Genomic DNA, 21,389 nt, shown 5'->3' with positions numbered 1-21,389 from the left:
GGCGAAAGGGCTCTATAGCGAGAGCCGTCAGTTAATATTACGGACAGTAACCTTATGTGAGGGAATTAATTAACTTTGCTATCTAATGTTGCGATTTATCTCTCAGTATGGCACCGGAGTAATAGGGAACGTCACAGATAGAGTATATGTTAAGAGTTAAAATACAGGATGGATCATCGTAAGAGATGAGCTTGGATCCCTTCTAAAAGAGAATTTTTGGAACCCCACTTCAACGTTATTAATTGGAAATTTTTACCGTAGATATCGAATGATATTTGTCAGGTCGTAATTTCAGTTCAATGTCGATATTTGTTTTATTTTTGGTCTCTCATTAATTATTGCATAGATGTGTGTGTCTTGAAATCTCCGAGTGCCTTTTGTATGGTAAGTGTTGAAGATTCGTCATGAATCTTCGAAAAAATGATCTGAACAAGGTGTTTGGTAAGGGTGGGGGGAGGGGGTGGGAGGGGGGTAGCGATGGAGCAGGAATCTGAAAATATTATACAAATAACACAAAATTTATCACATTTATATAAAACATTTTATTATTTATTGTTATAGGTAGCATAATAAAGGTTCTTATGTAAAACTGATGGACATGAACTATTCTTTCTATACGTTAAATAAATATTTTATTACTGTTTTGAGATCTGTACAGTAATGCAACTGAACGTATAATTTAAATTACCTATTCAAACGTAACTGGTAAATAGAAATTGAGTTACATATACTATTTACATTTTTTTTTTTTGTAGATAATAAGTGAGCTGTAATTGCAACTAGAATAATAAGAAAAAATCAAACTGCTCGTAAACATCAACAAGGCTAAATATCTATTCATAAAAGAGTATTAGGTATTATCAACAAACAAAATTACATCCACATTTTTTAAAAACACACCTATATCTTGAAGACATTTACACCCAGCTTAAGATTACTCCTTAGTCGAACATTTTTTAGAAAATTAGGGCCACATCGTCGGTGGGGTGAGTACAGTCTATGATGTGCCTAGAAATTGGGGCTGATAATGAATAAAAATAAAAGTTGGGATAACTCACTTGAATAAATCTGGAGGTTGATGAACCTCCGGTCATATCTCAAGGACGGAGTCGTGGTCTGGACGCAGGCTATCAGAGAGTGAAACGCTACTTCCGGGTATTGGGTCTGGGATGCCGTCATCCAGGACTTCAGTGATTTCTTCGAATCTACTACTGAAATATAAGTATTTTGCCACCCAAACACAGGGCTAACCCTCAGAAACGTACCAAGCGGAATTTGTTACCGAATGTGGAACTTTATAGGTCATCGTAACACAGATATGGGTTCTAGAAGGGACTTGGGGAATTTTTGAAATGCTGAAGATTTTTCAGGTCAAATCATACAAGTTTACTAAAATATTTATGTAATTTTGGTGAAATTTCTCCCCAGCAAAATTTTAAAACAAGTTGATTTTAACGGAAAATTAGAGTCGATCTGGACATTAAGCGCTAACGTGATAAGGAAAGTTGAGTCGACTTTGACTGTTCGTAATTAAGTTTCAGGTATTCCTTAATCCGTGAAGAAAGAGCTGTCCTGTTTAACTTCAGAAATGGTCAAATTCGGACGTTCAGACGAAAACTGTTCTAAATGAGCAAGCGGAATGAATTCAAAAATGAAGAAGAGAATATGTAGAAGTGTGTCCTTCGACAAACCAAATATAACGTAAACCCCCATAAAAAGTGGCAGATACCTTACAGTGTTTGTTTTTCCTAAAATAAGAATAATCTTTAGGAATGAAAGACTAGAGAGAAGCAGTTGAAGACCGAAAATGATAAGTTCTAGGAATGTCAGAAAAACATGGAGGGAAGATAATAGAAATCTTGAATAAAAGAAGCTATAGAGTTCTCTTTGAAATTAGTTAGAAACTTGCTACAATTTGTATTTGTTTTTTAAAAATAAGTGTGAGGTTTCTAGAAAAGGAAAAAAAAGAAAGGTGAAAATTGAGAAAAAGAAACACAAGGAAGTCCCCTTTTTCCTCAGTGTATTTAGACTCTAAATCTCCAAATTTGACGAGATTAGCACAATTTTCAAATCGACAAACTCCGAAATTACTGTTTTGAAAGTTAAAAAAGTAAAAATAAAAATAAGTAAGTAAAAATAAAGTAAGATCTAAAAGGGGTTCGTTCCACAATCAATAACATTAAAGGGGATTTAAATTAAAGCAAATTCACCTTAATACTAATAGGAGAAAGCTCAGTTCATGATTTAATATAAATATAATTTCTTCCCCAAAAAGTTATTGGCCAGTGTATGAACTTAGGCAATATTAAATCTGTTTTCTTACTAAAACTGTTTTCGTGCACCTGAAAAATATGCAAAATTTTTTATTAGTTCGGGTTAAGCGTCCCCTGAGGTTCCCTGAGCGATGAAAGATTAGAGATATTTATACTAACATTCCCTTGGTCCGTTTCACATTGTCAGCAGTTTTTTTGTTCTCTATCGTCACTTTTAATCCTATAACTTTCATATTTATTTGACACTGTATAAAACAAAACAATCATTTTAACTTGCAGTGAATAAATATGAGAAATAAATGGAACTAATTTATGTTAATGTAATATAGCAACATCACTAATTGCATATTGAAATATTAACTCTATTAATGTTAATAAAGGAGAATAATAAAGGGTATAATGGAACGAGAATTTAGAATCGACGAGTTAATTCCATGGAACATTCACCTATCCATACAGAAACTAAATCAGCTCGCTGTTACGCTTTCATCAATTTCTGCAACACATTCATTCAAAACATAAAACCGACCTTTCTAAACTATCCAAATCACTCTGGCCCGATCTATGGTCCTTCTTTTTCCTCCGCCTTAAAATCTTGTGGAACATTGACATGGACAGATGAAGAAATCCCAACAGGACGGTGCAGCCTCCGGCGAGGTAGACCAACCATAGTTTATACGGTTTGTACATGGTCATCAGTCCCATAAAAATGTAAAGGGGAGACTTCTTCCAGTCGTCTATGAGACTGCAGTACTTCCATATTTGCCATATTCTGTGGTCAGGTCTGAAATTAGAATTCACTGTTAGTTTTGGAATGTGACTAATTGCGAATTAAAATTCCTCAAGGGTGCAGTCATTAAACTTCGAGCTTGGTCAATAAAAGTAACCACCTATCCGATTAAATTAATGTGGCGTCTTCGTGACACAATTTTCCAGGCCATATTGTGCCTGGAATAAATAATGTTTGTAATTTGTCTGGGAAGTACTACGTGATAAATAGTACAATAAAACGGTGGTAAAATAGGTATTTCGTATTCTAGTTGTCTCTACCCCATTCCGTTTCGATTTACTCTCTATATCTGTGGCGAATATCAGTCCTTCTGTTTGAGAAAGGAAAACGCCTTTTCAATATTGAAAATCTGTGTTTTACTGGCAATAGTCAGGACTTGATAAAGAATTCCAATTTCCGAAGAGTGTCAAAATCCCATAAGAATCTCATTTAAACTTTCGAATACGGTAGGAGTGCATGTTACAAGTTCTCTCAGGGGACTTACATTGCAAACGCGTTTTTGCATTCATTTCCTCAACTTTAATGACTTTGGTGCTCCTAGGGCTGAAGATATTAATTAAATTTTCAGGATGACGAGCTTTCGAAGGAGCTTTATACTGGATTTGACTTATAAGTAAGTAATTATCAAACTGCTCTTACCCTGATTAGTATCCTAAGACAATGTACTTTTTGACGTAAATCGATTCGTATGGAAGACGGAGAGAACATTTTTTGTTATTGACTTTTGCTGTCGAGCAAAGAAGGTCAGCAATTATGTTGAGTGACATGCTGTAACACGCTGTAACACGAGGAAAATTGGAAAAGATGGTGCGTTCTGCTGAATTAAACTGGCAAGCTAGCAGCTGAATTTCGATGTGAACCTACTATGAGATGGAGAAGACGCAATGATGAAATTATGACTTTTTGCAGCTAAAATATCGAAGGTTTGGGTTCATGAGTATCGTCAAGAAATCATAATTTCTTGTTCAACAATGCACATGCACCTTTTTGAACTAATCTCACTATTCCCTGATCTACGAAGATGGTCCCAACAGTGCCCGACCTGTCAAACAGATGGCGATTTTTGTTAAAAACTGGCATGTATTACAAAGACCTTAAACTTGAAACAGTTTTGCCTAAGATATGAGTGCCCTACGTTAATGTGGGTTTGTGTTGGAGCCGTTTTTAACGAACGCTTTTAGAGATTTTGTGCGAATGGAAAAAATTAGTCATTGATATGTGATTCAATATCTCCATTGAAAAGGTCTTAGTCCATCCAAGATCAGAGCAGAGTTAAATTGTACTCTGGGAGAATCTTGTCTTTCATTAATAACTGTAATATAGAGGGTGGCAGAGTTTAAACGCGGTAGGACGAGCTGTCAAGACGACCTTGGCAGTGGTCGGCCGGATGACACTCCAGATCTGACTACTCCAGAAGTTGTGGTGAAAATGCGCAATACTGCGCTGGAACGAAGGTATTGCAAACAAGTACCGTATATCGAATTTTGATCGAACAATTGGATATGAGAAAGCTGTGTGCAAAATGGATGCCACGATTACTCTCAATTGAAAAAAAACAGCGCCGTGAGGATGTTTCAAGGGAGTGTTTAGCAAAGTTTCGCAGTAATAAAGCCGAGTTTTGCGTCGATTCATCATAACCGTGGATGAAACATGGGTCAATCGTTTCACACCTGAGACGAAAGAGCGGTCAAACAATGAACTCTAAGGGGAGAACCGACTCCAAAGAAGGCGAAAACCGTTCCATTTGCAGGAAAGGTAGTGACGTCATTTTTTTAGGATGTACACAGAATAATTTTCGTTGACCATCTCCCTAAAGAAAAAACAATAACAAGAGAATATTATACAATTTGACTGCAGCGTTTGATCGAAGAAATTAGGGAAAAGAGACCGCAATTCTCAAAAAACAAAGTCTTATTTCATCAAGACTACGCACCAATCCCCACTTCCGTCATGCCGATATCTACAATCTATCATCCTGGTTTCGAATTTTTTCCTCATCCACCCTATTTGCCACATTTAGCCTCCTCAGATAATTTTCTATGTCCAAACTTGAAAAAATGGTTCGGTGGCAAGAGATTCGCCACTAATAATGAGATGGAGTTCGAGAGAATAGCGTGTCAATCTCTGTTAAGAACTTTGTTTAGTTTTGTTCGTCAATTTACTCGTACTTCGAGTCCTTAAGTTACGCACATGTACGTCGGGAGGTGCCCTAAAAGGTTCCCAGCCATAAAGGCCATTCATGGCGGGGAATGATGCTACTTTTCCAAAGCACTTTTTTGAAAGTGGATTATTACCGATATTTACAATTCGCCATGCCTGTAATAATCGAATTAAGTCAGCGATATAGTATCTGCCCGGAGGTTACACTTTACAACCTCAAGCTCAAGATTAGCTTATGAGAGGATAGCTTCTGATAGGAGTGCACCACTGCATTGAAGACTTCAGTTTTAGGACTTATGGGTCGAGCCAAGTACTCTCTCTCTCTCTCTCTCTCTCTCTCTCTCTCTCTCATTTTTGATTTCTCCATTCCTCATGATATAACTTGTATAGTAAGTTATATTTGTAAAACACCTATAACCGCGAATTCTCGATTAGTATTTAGGCCAGTTCGTTACAAATAAGTAAAAATTGTAATACATTCCATCATTACCCATCCAATTTGTATTTTCAAGGTTTGATTTATCTAAAAAACCTTAACAATCTCAATATTGAGAAATAATGTAGTATTTTCCAAATTTTTCTTTTATCAAGTGTAAGGTCGAGTACTTCTGGAACAGTTCTCGTACTTTTCATTTGCTAGTACCACATAATACAACATGCCTCATCTCACTATATGTTAGTTTAGATTCGCTGATTCGTTGAAACCTCGCGAAATCCACTTCAGATGTTGGTTTAGTGGATTTTGGTGTGGAATAACCTCACCAATTCTCTGATCTCAATTTCATTTAATATAAACGTTCCATCCAATTTCAGCTCTCCTCACGCTGTATTAATTTCTGATCCAAGTGGGACGTTGAACTCACCGACATAATAACAGCGAATAACTTCCACATCAAATATATTTCTGATTGCTCAATGCAACGTGAAATAAAATCATTGTTCCCTCTCACGAATTAGTGGAAGAGGATCCAACACAATCTATTCTGAATGGGTAGGAATTTATGATCTACTTCAGATTTTTCTTGACTGACTCATGAATCTCGAAATGAAGTTGAAGCCAGCTTTGTAAATTGAAATAAAATCATATTTTATGATCTATTTTACATTAAGTAGTAACACGTAATCAAACCTGGAAGACTATCGTGAATTAATTTGATATTGTGTGAAAATTTCTCTGATGTTCTATGGATTTTGGACTCGTTGTTATAGTAACCTGCGCTAAGCTCATTAAAATTATATAATTTGCGATTCTTGGATTCGTATCAAGTGGGTTTTAGAGAAATTAACTGACCAATGACCCATCTCCCCTTACTCCTGCCACTGATAAGAGCAAGCAACACACTCTGGATGCTTTTCATCATGATTTACGCTCTGATCCCTTCCCGTGATGTAATATGAGACTATGTGAAATCTGAAACTTAAAAGGAGTATCTCGATTTAAACTCATTGAGAATCGCTAATTTCCGAATCTTCTCAGGAGCCTGATCTGAGGATTTCCCCATTTCCGTTAAATGCAGAAAAATATGAATTTTCACAAATTTGATTGCCAAACCATCCGAGTGGTTGAAATAGAAAGGAAATATGTTAATCATTGAAACGTTGATTGATTTTTGAAGGTAACAATAAATGATCGCTGCAGGCTTCTTCCATAGGTACATCCTGCATGTTTAAATTAAAAAAAAAATTAATTTTGCGCTCGATTAAAGGTGTCAGGTTATGGCAACTGAAGGGTGATTTTTGCTAAAACAAACGTGTAATTAAGCACACAAAGCGAACTAATTTAGATCCCTATTTAAAAAAACATAACGATCCATCTGTGAAACTGGCCACTTATATTCCCAATTTTCTTCGCACGCTATATCCCAATTAATCTTCGGATAAAAACCAACTTTCGAGCCATTTATCTTCCATAGATTCCACGTGTTCTCGACCAAGGTGTTGAACTTGTACACTTCTAGTTGCAAAACTAATAGAAAGTTCTAAACATTCTATACGCCATTAATTAGGGCAGGATCATCTCGACTTATTATATACGTTCTGAAACTGTTTGGAAATAAAGTTTAAGTGGTGAAAAGAGTCTGGAAAATGCGTAAGTGAAGGCTTTAAATTACCATGCCAAGAGTGACATATCAAAATAGCGTAAGCAGCTATAATTACACACCTCACCATTGGAAAATAAATCACCCGAAACCTCCACTGTATTACATCTGCCTACAACTGTTCTTTGGGGGACAATTTATGTTTAAACCCCAAGATTTATATATTCCAGTAGCGTCAGTGAGGAGCTGCCTTGCTTGTACGAAGACACGACAATAAATTTTCATAAAAGAGCAGAAAACCTTTTAGAGGAATCATAATTTATGATGCCTGTAGGGGAAACGTATGATATATGTTCAATTTTTTAGATCAAATTTTGATTTAAATGTATTTTCACTTACCGGACTGTCAGCTTTAGGAAGAGGGTCAGCACCCATAAGGTTTCTACTAGGAAGATGGTTGCTGCATAAGCTCTGAAATGAACATATTCGTTGTAGGATAAAACTGGATTGGAACAGTTGAGACATAAATATTGCGGCCCCAATATCAAATAGAGCAATAAAAGTAAAACGAATCGCTTTAAATTTAGTAGAAAGTCTTTGCGGGTTACATCAGAGAAATATTTAATGATTGTATTTATAAAAGGATCATCTCAGGAGAAATCAGTTCATTTTATAGAACGATAAAGGCCGCTAGTTTTCAAATAATTGCGTTTTTGGAAGATTCGAAGGTCCCTCCTTACCCTCTTTTATCGGTTGTAACGTATATTTTCTGACAAATTTTACAAGGACCTTTTAATGATTTTTGAAAATTCCAGGAGGTCGACGTACAAAGGAAAGTCTCAATTCGAGGGAAGGACCCATTCTGAAGAGAATATTTAGAAAAATAATGCATCCGTTTTCTTTCTTTTCTATGAAAAATTTGCAGAAAGTACAAAGAATTTGTGAATATCTCTAAGTTTTTCATATAATTCGCTGATGCCGTTAATGCCCTCAGTAATAGTTTCTTCTTTGTTCTCACTGTCTAAAGAACTTTCACTTATAGCCAATAGATTTTCTGAAACCTTTCTTTTGGAAATAGCTCTTTCCTTGTTTTCCCAAACTGCAACAATTTAGATTAAAGCACTCAAAATATTAATGCTACTCTCCAAATTTCCTGTAGATTCAGAAGACTCTATGTATGAGAAAATTGTTTTAATTCAAAACCATCTATATATTTTTTTTAAGTTTTAAGCTGTTCTTTGATGAAGAGATTGTCAACGTCATATAGTATTTGGCGCCAAAAACATTAGTCTTGCATTTCCAACTCAAATATTATACCGCATTCGATTTTGTCCAAGAAAAGGGATAAATTTGGAATAACAAAGCTGGAATGAATTTTTTTCTATGCTTCGCAGAACAGAAGAAAGTGGTAAATCTTTTCTTAAAAGCCTTTCCACCTGAGCATTCCTCGCTTTTCGAGGCGAACGTATTATTTGCTTAAGCAGGCCGTAAAATGGCTTGGCACCATTATGATTTTCTCAAGCCAAATGTTAATATTTTCCTAAGAAAAACCCAATTTTTACAATTGAATTTTTACTCCAGAAACCATTTGTTTTAATGTGGAATTTAAGATTTTCAAAAAGTACTCTACACGCGGAACCTATAATTTGTGGAACCAACATTTATACTAGTACCAATCAAGATTCACATATGTTTCTCCTATAATTTAATTTTTGTTCAAAAAAATCACCGATTCGATATGAAAATTGAAACTGCTAAAAACGTAAGGCGCGCCAGGTGTCCATCACTGTGATCGAATACCACACAACTTATCAATACGCATTAAAGTTAATATTGCGCATGCTCACTACGTATGCCAGTACCATTCACAGTACGTCGTACTACAGACAATGCAACTAAATTTCTGATTGATTAATATTTTAAGTATTGCGCTCCTATTCCAAACTCACTACCGTTGGGTAAAGCTACATAACTCAAAAACAACGTCAAAAAGGTGAACTTTCCCATGAAAGTGACATACTACACAATACAATTAAAATAAAAATCAAACCACTTTTTTCGTAAACACTTTGTAAATTTTTTTCTAAATTTTCAACTGTTAAAGTGTCGTCCTCAGCTCTTTGTGTTCAGCTAGCGAGCACTCCAAATATACGCCGCGGCCTAAACTCATGAGTTTCATCTCGCGATTAACGCGTAAAATGTGTATTATCACACAATGAATTTTATTGAGATAATTGAGAAAATGGCTTTGAACTTACCGAAATTCGACTGTAAACTCTAGCTAAGAATTCAATGGTTTGGAAACTTTACAAAGGAACACGGCAGAGTTCGAACTTTGGCCATCAGAATCTTCTTCAAATCCGCCACAAACTACAGACCACACACGACGTCAGTTTTCTATATTTTGGTCCACTTACCATAAATAAAAACCTCTTTAGATCTTTGGTACGCCTTTGCAGATTGCACTACGGACATTTTCGATAATTATTTTATTTATAGAGGCACCATCCCTCAATAATTTATTAACATTTATGCACGGATAAAGGCTAAAAATTCTCTAATTTTTCTTGCCTCAGAGATGAGCATTTAAGGAATTTTCTCAGTCCTTTTTATAAATCATAATACACTTCTTCTGATAAACTTCATAAAATTATTAAACGTTTTTTTTAATAAAATGGAACTTTCATTAACCGAAACGAAAAATAATGAGTTCTCAACTACAAAATCGTTAAGCGTATTTGCAGAATGCATGTTAATCTGGTTATCAGAAGTTATAAGCGCAAACTTGGACGCAAAGTTTTCCTGCAAACTTTGAGAGTTTCGCTCCTGATGCCCCACTCCGTTTACTCTTCAATAAAAATCCCCTGATATTTCGTTATTCCTGCAAAGTGTGAACCTAAAAAAGACTATTAAGGTTCAATTTGGATGCAAAAGCATGTGCGAGTCGTCCAATTTTCATATGAATGCATCGTCGGCAAGGGGTAAGGGCCGCCTTTCGGGTGGAGTGTAAAGTGTTCTTAGTGGAGGGGTTGAAAACGGCTGACGATGGTAATCCCGGCAGAATTTCCGCATGTATTTGTGGATTGTTGCGAAATTGACTCGAGTGGATGCTTTTATTAGCGACTACTTCTGGGAATATCCAAGGAAAAGCTCTTTCCGCTCGCGCTGCAAATTAGGCATGTGCACCTGTTAACGCTACCCTCGGTGAACATAATGGTATTAAAGGTCATTAAAAATCCACTTTTGTCAAATTTTACAATATTTCCGGTTTGCAAACAGCTTTTTAATTCCATTACACCGTAGGAAGCGTCCGAAAAATAGAATTAAAAATTAATTGGCTCGCTCCGTTCTCCCGAAGTTTACCCAATAATAGAACTTTTTAATTGCATTTACGATAAGATTAGGATTAACGGCATTGTTTATGGCAGATATTAAAGAAAACGTTTTTCGGATAAAGCCTGCATCTTCCGTTGTATCTGCGGAGACGAAAAATTTGTCCATTTTTTTCCATTAAGCTCTGTCGTATCGACCAATAATGCCGAAAGCTCGGAGCGTCTTAAACCTGGACCTCCTCCGGTGTGACCTCGATTAAATGTTTTTCTGATAACCCCCAAAGAGATGGGTTTTGTAAGGAGGTTAGGATCGGATAAAGGGAAAACCTTTCTTAGGACCGTAATCAAATATTGTCTTGGAACATCTCAAGGAAATCCTCGGTCATACCTTTATGACTAAAAAACGGGAATATTCTCCAATATACTGAGAAGGAACAGTCTTACGTACTGCTGCGATCAAAAGGTAAGATGAGTTTTTCGTTTAAGCTTAGTGGGCACTATAAAATCATAAAATTATTTTTTGAGGTTGTTTGCTATAGAGGTACACGTGTTTTTGTAACCTTACAAAAGTAAATTTTTAGATATTTTCCATGCCAAATTATGTTGAGCAAAGAATTTGCATTAAATTTTGCTTGCGGAATGAATATTCTGCCACGGAAACGCTGAAAATGTTACAAAAGGCTTTTTGCGATGCGGCTATGTCACAAAAAATTATTTAAAAGCGGTAGAAAAACTTTAAAGAGGGTCGAGAAGGGAGTTCAAGGAGAAAAGCGTCTCCATCGACATCAACGTTTGTCAAGGAAAACAAAGATTTGGTACTCCAAAATCGTCGATTGAAAATTGGAGGCCTTGCTGATGTTACGAACATTCAGTTGAATGAGCCCTAACCATTTTAAAAGATTTTTGTACCTCAATCGCGTCAAATCTCGATTGGTTCCCAAAAACACTTAATTTTTTGGAACAAAAGCATCTCATAGAAATCTGGAAAAAAATTATTTCTAACTACCAGGACGTCATGAAACGCACCAGTACGGGAGATGAGACTTGGGTGTATGCATATGATCTGGAAGCAACTGACCAAGCGAGCGAATATTGTACAAAAGGTGAGCCAAAACCAGAAAATCTGCAAAAAAAATCGCTCAAAAATTAAGATCATGTTGACAGATTGGTTCCATTATCGCGATTTTGTGCATTATAAATTTATTCCGCCAGGCCAAACTATTAACAAGGAAGATTATTTAAGTGTTAAGTTTAGTTAACGTGAAGCTATTCTCCTCAAGAGACCAGAAAATTCATGGTATTTCCACCCCGATAACGCATCGTCCCACACTGTATCAGTCCTCCCAGAACCTTATGCCAAAAATTCGACCCGCATTGTACCACGACCACCGTATTCACCTGATTTAGCACCGTTGGACTTCTGGATGTTCAACGGCCTCAGAAGACCGTTGCGGGAACACAATTTCGACTCGATGGAGAAGATAAATAAAAGCCGAATCGAAGAAATTATTGAAGGCTCTCATGGAAAAAAGCTTCTCTGACTGTTTAGAGGATTGGAAAAAACGACGGCATAAGTGCATTAAGTCGGACGCGAAATACTTTGAACGCTATATAATTTATTCCGAAGAATAAATAAAAATTATTCATTTTATAAATCAATTTAACTTATTTTTTCATCAAAGTAGTCAAATTGGACTAAAGAAGAGCAAATAGTATTTCGTTTTATATTCATTACATGCGGACCATTCTCACTACAGGGTATCCCGGAAAATATATACACAAAGCTAACGCCAATTATTCAGTTAGAAGTCGGCCGTTTAATTTAGAACGAAAATACGTACTTAATTTTTATCGAAAAATATTGTTTTAATGTAAGAGTGGCCGTTTCTCGAATTTACGCATCCCTGCTAACTGAAAAAGTTACGAGGTCTGTTAAATTAAAGCTAAAGGGAAAAAAAAGGAAAATAAACCCAAATTGGTCATGAATAAAGGTTGCCATTGCAGATAGGCGGCCAATTGTTTTCTCCCTTTTTTTATCTCCAGAGAAAACATTCTTAATGGTGAGTTTAAAAATATGTTATTGCAAAAAAGACGAATTCTCAACAAACGTATCAAAGCGATGTCAAACGAAGTGTTTACAACGTCGTTAACGCTCGCATGAATAACGTCTTTAAAATTACGTATCTTCAACATCAAGTTTCCGGTAATGAAAATTGTTCGATCTATTGATCAAATTGATTAATTTAATTCTTAATTCCGCCCTGAGCGTAAAAATTTCTCAATCAACCTTTCTCTGAAGAAATCCATCGAGGTGTTATAATGTTATTAGATAAATTTAACGTTCAGTGTTTCCACCTTGCCCTTTTCGTTTTACCTAATGTGTAACTCAGTGCACACAACTGTTGATACTTCAAATACCTTTTTAACATATTTATATTTTCTTTTTTGGTCGTGCCTAATTGTTATTCATTCCCTTCTGTAATTCTTATAAGGATTAAAAATTCAACACAACAATCCACGTTCCAATTTATTACTCCTGTAGTCGAACGAAAAGGGAATTTTAAAGTGATTCTCTAGATTCCTGCTATGTTTTTCAGTTATTCGAGAAAAGCGAAATTCCTACTGAATTCCTTTCGGATATTTTGAGAAGCATACAAAATTTTCTTCATTTATTCTCGCTTCATTTCGTTTGCGAACGGAGGAAATACGACCCTTAAACTCAGATTGAAAGCTCTGTGCAGCGTTGTCTACCGCGCATACCGAAGCCCCTTCCATCAATGCGCAAGCACGAACGCGCCCAGGCGTACAGTATAAATAAGACTGACGATACTATTGCCGCGCCAGTCGTCGTCAGTAGATTATTTCGTCGACTGCCTCACTACCTTCGAAAACTCCACTTCAGATGTGACCCAAACGTGGAAAACTCCTCTGGACCACCTGAAAAACATAGGAAACATTTTAGCGTATTACTTTACCGGCCACGAAAGCGTTTACAATGTGAGATCTATCATAATTTCTGTGACTCCTGTATCACTTAAGACTTGCCTATAATTCCTTTTACTGAAATCTTCTGGCTCAACCCTTTTATGCTGGATTCAGTAAATATTACAACTCGTGATTCTCTTTACGATTTTGTTACTCGATCTTTATCCTCGTAACTGGAATTAGTCCTATCAAAAACAACGTTTTTGTCTTGTTTTAATAAAACTAAAAGCGCGAACAGAAAAACACATGTGTCTCTCTCTTAAATGGTTTTAGATAATCTCCAGTGATAGCCCCATTCTCGAACAAGAAAAGGGATTCGCTTTGGCCCCTCTTTGGACAGATAACTTTTTCTGCGGGCAAAAACAACGCATTTCATTTGTCAGGGTTTAATTTAATTCTTTGAATATTAGAACGGAATAGCAGTTAAAGAACACTCTGAATTGGTAAACATGATCAGTAGACAGGCAGCTTTATAAGGAAGATGATTTTACTAAGAATACATTGTATTGTGTTAATTTTGCACTTGAAATATAAGCTGGAGCAAACTTTTACAAGAAGATATTTTGATTGATTGCCCAACGGTCCGCCTCAAGGGACTCTCGAATTATAGGAAGTTTTAGGAAAGCAGACTCGATTAAACTCACAATATTACTGCATTTTCGAAATTAAAGTTTCATAACTTCGACGGTGTTAAAGCTCCGTTGATATCTAAATTGCCCGATTGCTCAAGCCCGAATAAACAATCTATAAGCAATTTGACGCAGGCCCAATTAAAATAATTTCATAAAAAGGGTGGAAAACGGGTACGAGAAAGCTTTTACCTCTCATCTGAGAGAAAAACCCGATCCGATAAGTGAAGTATAAAATTCCAGTTGCAGGTAGACGAGGCGGTAAATAAGGATGAAGCCGACGTTAAACCTAAATAAAGTTCACGCTCTAAAATATTTATAGTCGCTCAAAAAGCATCCTATTTCCATCTAATATTTCTGATTATTTATGTGTATTACTGTTCCGGAGTTTCAATGCAAGGGCTATGTCTGGATTTTTTTTTGAGGAATATTTAGAACTTCTAGCCGGAATCCGGATGATAGCCGGAAGACTTGATATTTTGTGCTGTGAAATCGTATTAAATCACATTAAAGCAGGTGGATTTTTGAATTTGGCTGCCGCCAAAAAAGAATTTTTTGAAAGTTTACTGCAAAATAGATAAAGTCTGGCAGTTCAAGAGTTACGGAGTGTTTCCAAGGAATTCCACCCAAACTCTGAAAATTCCAAATTAACAAATTATGAATGGTCACGGAAATATTTTTCACACAAATTTGAACTCTCACCATCCGATAAATCCGTAAAACTGATAATGCTGCCGTGCATAATCCTTTGTATTGACCTAGTTCGAATTTACATCAAATATTAAAGTTGAACCAGCTTGGCGAGGAAATAAAACTGTAAAGAGACATTCTTTGAGTCTCTGCAATTGAAATGGAGCGATATGTTTGCGGTGTCTATTTTGTTTCCGGTTGAATTTAAAAATTCAGTAGGAACCTGTTCCCCCAACTAGGACGGAGTGGGGCCATAAATCTCTGTTTCAAAGAATGACCATTTACCGAGTTGAAAATGTTATTACCTCTCGCGCCCTTTGGTGCGTACACATAGAGCATGATTGAAAAATCCCTTTGTAAGAACCATGTGGCAAAAGCTGCATTTCCTGTTCTTGTTTAACGCATTCCATTTTTCAACGTGCTGCGTCGAAATCCTGGGGGCATGGATGTTTCAGAGTTGATGCCCAAAATGAGAACTGCCGCATTCCTATACCGAACACGTAAAACTCCCATTAATAAAAATCACATACTTGCCAGCCCTGACTAGCACATTACAGCTACAAAATTGCTTCATATACGAGGTGACGCTTTTGCCATGATCCCAATAATCGGATCAAAAGGTCATGTATTCGTAAACCCACCAAAAACGGGTACATTTTCACAGAAAATTATTCCCTCATTTGCCAAAACCAATTTCGTCCATCGCTGGGGGATCACAAAAAAGTACATTGCTCGGGCAGAAAAGGGAAAATTAGAAATAAAAGTGTTCTACAAAGTGGTTCCATTTATATAAACCCGTTTAATGCGCGTTGACGCTTGAAAAAGCATCGGAGTGGGTCCGACCTAAAAACTGGCCCTAGGCGAACAACAAGAAGTCTAATTAGTGAAGATGTTTTTGAGCTTTTTGGGCTCTTGTCATGTAAATTGTTTCAGTTTTAAGGGTGTTATACGTCCTACCCTCAGGGTCGAAGGAAGGGGAAACAACTTTAACAATATAAGCATCGAGTTCTTGCTAAGTAGCCTTTTTGCGAGTTATTCAGCTACGCGCTTATCTACAAGACTTTGACAGAGAGAAAATACAAAAATGCTTTTTTCATGTGCAACGCCGGCACATTACAGCGGGGATAGAATTTCTCATTTCATTCCATGCCGGTATAACTATAATACATTTCCTGCAAAAATTTAGGATGCATTCAATTCACACAATATCTACCGAATTCGCGCAACAAAAGCGAGCCAAATAGCGCGTGACAACTCCATTTTATACAACATATTTCAGCAGGAATTCATTATTCCAGCAGCCCAAAAACATTTATAAAACAGGACAAATTAAAGTCGTTTTATATGTCCTGAGTAATTGTAAATTGGAATATTAATATTAATTCAGGAAACGGTGTCGGGCTGAATTAGAAATTAAGAAAGGCTATTAACAAAAAGCCCTTTATCGCAGATTATTTTACAAGTTCGGATAAGTCAAAATATGTTTTTTAATAAGAGCACGCATTTGGAAACAGAGAAGGAGAAATAAGGTTCGAGGCAGATCAGAAGAAATCGAAATTACGGGTGAATTACCAAACTGATGGAAAACCGGTCAATCAGCGCAGAAACGCACAATTTATATGGGGAAATAAAGAGCAGAGCAATCGAAAAAATATATAAATTTATAATAATCGCAGGAGCTAAGACCGCTTGACAGAACGGTGCTTTAATTAGAATTGAGCAAAAGCATGCGACAAGTGTGTGTAAAATGGTCACTCTGCCTCGCAAGGTAAAAACGAAAAAGTTTTCCAATACAGATCATAAGTTAGATAGTAAGGAATGCTCTGAATTCCAGATAGAGCCCGTTAAAGATCGAAAATTGAACCGCACGAACTCGAATGCTAAACACAACTCTCGCGCTGAAACTTTTAATCAAAATGGCAAGTAGAAACAGAAATAAAAGACTCATAAGAATCGTGCAGACTCGATTTGGTCATAATAAATAATTGGTATTAATTTTAAGATTAGAGTGCAGATTTTTGCCCCCTTTACCAAGGCATGCACAATTTCGGGAGTTATGATACACACTTTTTGTGGAAATTACCTTTGTCACTCACCGTAAGCTAGACTATAAAAAAAACAACAGAAATAGCTATTGATAAGCAACATTTACCCCAAAATTAACAAATTGGCCGGTTAATAATTTTTTGACGCTTCTCATAATATTAATGAGCCTGATACATACCGTTTTTTCAGTAATTTGCTTGCAAGCGCCATCAGTTAAGGCACATGCAAGATCATTCAGACAATCTTAACTAGGATTGAACTCCTCCAGGTTTTCATGTTATCCATTGCAACAAAATTTTTCGTCACGTGACGCTAAGATAAAACTTACTTTAATACACGCAAAGGTATGGATCAACGAACCGTATATATAGTTGTGGATTTTTCAACGTTTATGACGTTCTGAAAGAGCATGTGATGCTAAAGTTATTGGGACGCTGCATTAAGTTAATTATCTCACTAATTCTTCACTGCCACACTGCAATCGTTCCTCCAGATCTCAACCTTCGCTAAATTTTATATTCATCCCTGATCATCATAATAACCACCACCTTTTTACGGCTTAGTCGATACTCCACGAAAACCTCTTTCCAGCTGCTCGACAAGCCACAAAGAGCATAGAGCAAGCGTCAGAACTGAAACTTTATTTTAGTAAATCCTTATGACGGTCGGGAAAACTTCATCTTAAAGTTAATGCAATGCAAAACCTCAGGTTTTAATATAAATAAGCAGAGTGAGAAAGCTTACCCATTCACTACATCTGACAAGGTTTAGTAAAGCATATTTAATGATATTGCGGCATATTGAATCTTGCAGGTGTAATTTTGTTTGTTTTGTTAAAGCCGACTCCCTCCCCCAACCTCCCCCCCTCACAACAGGTAGGTCTACATACTCTCAGCATTACTTTCCAAACTTATGCATAATTCACGCAAAACTTTCATGGTTTGAGGTGGAATCAACTTTGAATTGTAGATATAAATCTTTGTTGCGCTAAATCGTATTTTCAACCCAGTCTTTGTGCCTCAAAATGTTCACTGCGGAATTTTCAACAACTTTCTAAGTTGCATTTGGCCTCTTTGATCTCGGAATAGCTGTTGGTTAAGGCAAAACAAGAGCACAGGTACAAAGCTTTTCGAAAGTTGCGGTTTTTTTGCAGTTGGAGATTTTATTATCAATAACGAGAAATTGTGGGTATTGTCCTGATATTTTGTGACGTTAATAATGCCGTATATGCCGCATGAGAGCGATATTTCTTAACGTGCACATTTCCAACTTCTGAGTAATTTCGCAAAAGTAAACAAATACTCCTCGCTTAGGTGACGGCTTTAGCATTAAATGCTATTCGTTTGCTTAATTTGCATCCGAAAGCTTGTATTTGCGAAACAAACATACTAAATTGTGTAACATTATACGCTAGGAACGTGCTGCACGGACGGGTACATTTATTTATGAACGTTCCGAAGAATCAGCCATAGAGGAAACTTGGCTTGTGCATGGAAGAACATCAGAGCATAAAGTAGCCTAGCATAAATCATATCAAAACAGCTTGTGTAAGTAAGTGTTCCTGCCTCAGGATAGGAGAAATACCGAATGAGGACCATCCCGAGTTGATCTTTGACTAGGTAATTTGATCTATTACACATATGAATTGGACTGCATTGAAAAAAGCCGTTCCTCCAAGGTACTCAAATCGACTTAATATTTCTAAACATAATCGCATCACTTTTGCGGATCAATGAATTATCTAAAATTCAATTTCGCAACAAAAAGATTTATCCACATCATCAAAGTAAATTTTCCTATAAATTTTGAATGCGAGTGGCAACGAGAAAATCCCCCATATACCTCAAGCATTGATGCTGCTAAATAAATTAAAGTATCCTGCAACAGCCGGATGTATGAGCTCTAAAATATCATATTTGGAAGGCTTAATTTTATTTCTTTCGTATTCCAACACGTCCGCCTATATCCCTGAATATTCCCGGGCGAGTTTGCCCTCGGATCCTCTGGAAATTCCAGGAAGTTATAGAAAATCAGTCGGCCGGTGAACGTTTGAGACGTGTGGAAAAACACCGTTTTATCGCCCCATTTAATTCTATTCAAACGTGAAATTAAATAGTATATCTCTGTCGGTGGCATTTATTTGCAAGAGGGTATAATTTATAGATACCTCTTCAAATGCACGTCATCCGAACTAAACTCCCGCATGGAGGAAATATTCCATTACCTAAACCAATAGCGTATTCAAAAAACAAATATTGCGACAAGAATAACCTTTAGAATGTGTTTACCTCTAGTTCCGTTTGTTTTGGAATAGGAAGAAAAAAGCGCTTTACCTTCCAATAACATGAAAGAGCTGTTTATAGGTTGTACGTTCACGTGTATCTATTTAAGCGAAACCCACACTGAGCAAGTTTTTCTCTTTGTAATTATTTACTTATTAGAGTTGTTAATTTAATATCGTACACTTTCCTATTTACGGTCTTACAGTTTGCCACGTTCATTCAAGTGCATGTTCTCACCGTTTATTTATTCCCACATAGTTTGCCGAAGCTCACCGAAATTTGCTAAGATTTTTTTGATAGTTTTCAATAAGTTATTTTGAATAAATGGACGTTCCATAAGGCCCAATTTAATACAAATGTTTGCGCATCGATGACCGCAACGGCCCTTTTAAGTGGCTCCTTAACTGCAATTTTACATAGAGGGACAGGACATTTGAATGCATGCTAGGTGTAAAATTTAAAGAATTCCTTGTCAGAGCATCTCAGGCTTTCCTTGGAGAGTTTGAAGGGGTTATTTTTAGTGACATTTTGAATAAAACATAGTGCATGCCATAAATAGTTATATAGTGCTTTTAACTCGAAATCAAAGGTAATTGAGTGTTTAGACGAGAACTCAAAGCGTATTGCATTTTCTGTTGTTGCGATAATGGAAAAAAATGACATTTAGGCTAACTGAAAATATTGCAAAAGCAGTGAAATTCTTCGAGAGGTTAATTTAAAAAACCATTAGATGCCTAAAACCCCTATATGGAATCTATCTCAGTCTTGACAAAACGGATACTCGTGACTCTTACAGATCCGCGCCCTGTATGTTTTCAAAGAGGTTAGTTCAAGTTTGATACACATTTCATCAAACTTTAGTCAAATTCAAGGGTGCTTTGAACCAACTTGAAACAGTCTGCGATAATTTGGCTTTTCGCAAGATTTTTAAATTTTCTGGATTGGTGTGCACAATCGGGGGGAGTATAATACACAGTTCTTGGTGGAAGTTATGCTTGGCAATCAACACGCACTAGATTATCTCTGAGAGGAACCGAAAGTAGTCTTATTGTTCCCAAATGAAAAAAGCACTCTAGAAAAGGGTAAATGCTATTCTCGGCTAGTTTCAACTGAGAATAATGTGCAATTCCAGTTTTAGTAATGGGTCAGGCGTCCTTTCTAAAAATGAACTAAGAAAAAGTTTATCACATCACCTCTATTTATTCCATCTCTCAATCCCAAATGTCCCCGTCCCTCATTCACTTTTAATGAAATTCTTTGTCGACATTTCTCTTTCATACTTATTCAAACTTAAACATTCCTTTGTATTTTTTCTGGAATTAGATAATATTCTTTTTGAAGATCTCCCCCGACAGGAAAACTTTCAAAGCTGCGATAAAGATTTATGTAAAATAGATAATACACTGCGAATGTGTTCTCTTAACCTTGTGTTCGGATGACCCAGTTCGAGTTTACCTCAAATATTAAAACAGGCGAACGTGCAGGGCAAATAAAAGTACGGCAAAAGAGTTTTATTCCTCAAAATTGAACAATTTCACTGTTACGATGCTGTTTGGTTCAAAACAGAAAACCAGGAGGAATTCTATATAAGATGATTAAAAACCTCCTGCGCCCCAACATGCAAAGGAAACTCTTCCGCGATCGTTAATTCAATTAAAACGTTCTTTGAAGTAATGGAGTGTCCCATTGACAAAGGTACGTATACCTTTTATTTATCTCGTAATTCCACCAACTCCACATAGTAAAACTTTAAAGTTTTAAATTCCCTTCCGTGAATAAATGAAACGTCTTTGTGCAATGTTTACGCTGCAGTTTGTTCCGAAATAAATTTGGAACTGAATCGATTTTCCCGAAGTTTTATTATAGTTAAATGGGGCTTTGTCTGAGAAAATTGTTGCTAGTCTGCTTAAATTAATATCTTTTACTTTTCCCGCTCTAATAGTCAGAAGCCATTAATTTTAACTACACAAAATTCTACAACTAAGACTTACATGAGCCAATATCCAGGGAAACGTCCGTGGTATATGAAATCCACCCCGACCCCGGCCAGTACTGCAAAATGAAATAAGGGTTAAACACATCATCAAAAATGGTGTGGGATAATGCAGAGCGGTACGCATGAATTTCCCAATAAAATACACAATAAAATTCCCTATTTAAAAA

At 36.4% G+C, this 21,389-nt stretch overlaps 1 protein-coding gene across 3 annotated transcripts in view; it reads right to left on the bottom strand.

Annotated features, from left to right (window-relative positions):
• Positions 1 to 566: 566 nt before the first annotated feature.
• LOC136340656 (uncharacterized) overlaps positions 567 to 21,389 on the bottom strand; it is a 70,575-nt gene continuing 49,752 nt past the window's right edge. For 2 of the 3 annotated variants that reach the window (XM_066284880.1, XM_066284881.1), the window contains exons 3-7: positions 21,218 to 21,278; positions 7,662 to 7,733; positions 2,803 to 3,057; positions 1,059 to 1,208; positions 567 to 1,008 (exon numbers count right to left, since the gene is read on the bottom strand). In XM_066284880.1, the coding sequence (XP_066140977.1) occupies positions 1,091 to 1,208; positions 2,803 to 3,057; positions 7,662 to 7,733; positions 21,218 to 21,278 (506 nt within the window). In that variant the 3' untranslated portion in view covers positions 567 to 1,008; positions 1,059 to 1,090. The remainder of the gene's footprint in view (positions 1,009 to 1,058; positions 1,209 to 2,802; positions 3,058 to 7,661; positions 7,734 to 21,217; positions 21,279 to 21,389) is intronic. The other variant, XM_066284883.1, reaches the window with a different exon arrangement.

This window comes from Euwallacea fornicatus, chromosome 8 (genome assembly GCF_040115645.1).
Source record: "Euwallacea fornicatus isolate EFF26 chromosome 8, ASM4011564v1, whole genome shotgun sequence".
Classification (NCBI taxonomy): Eukaryota; Metazoa; Arthropoda; class Insecta; order Coleoptera; family Curculionidae; genus Euwallacea; species Euwallacea fornicatus.
Note: the sequence above shows the minus strand (reverse complement) of the source record. Positions and strands in the feature narration are given on the sequence as shown.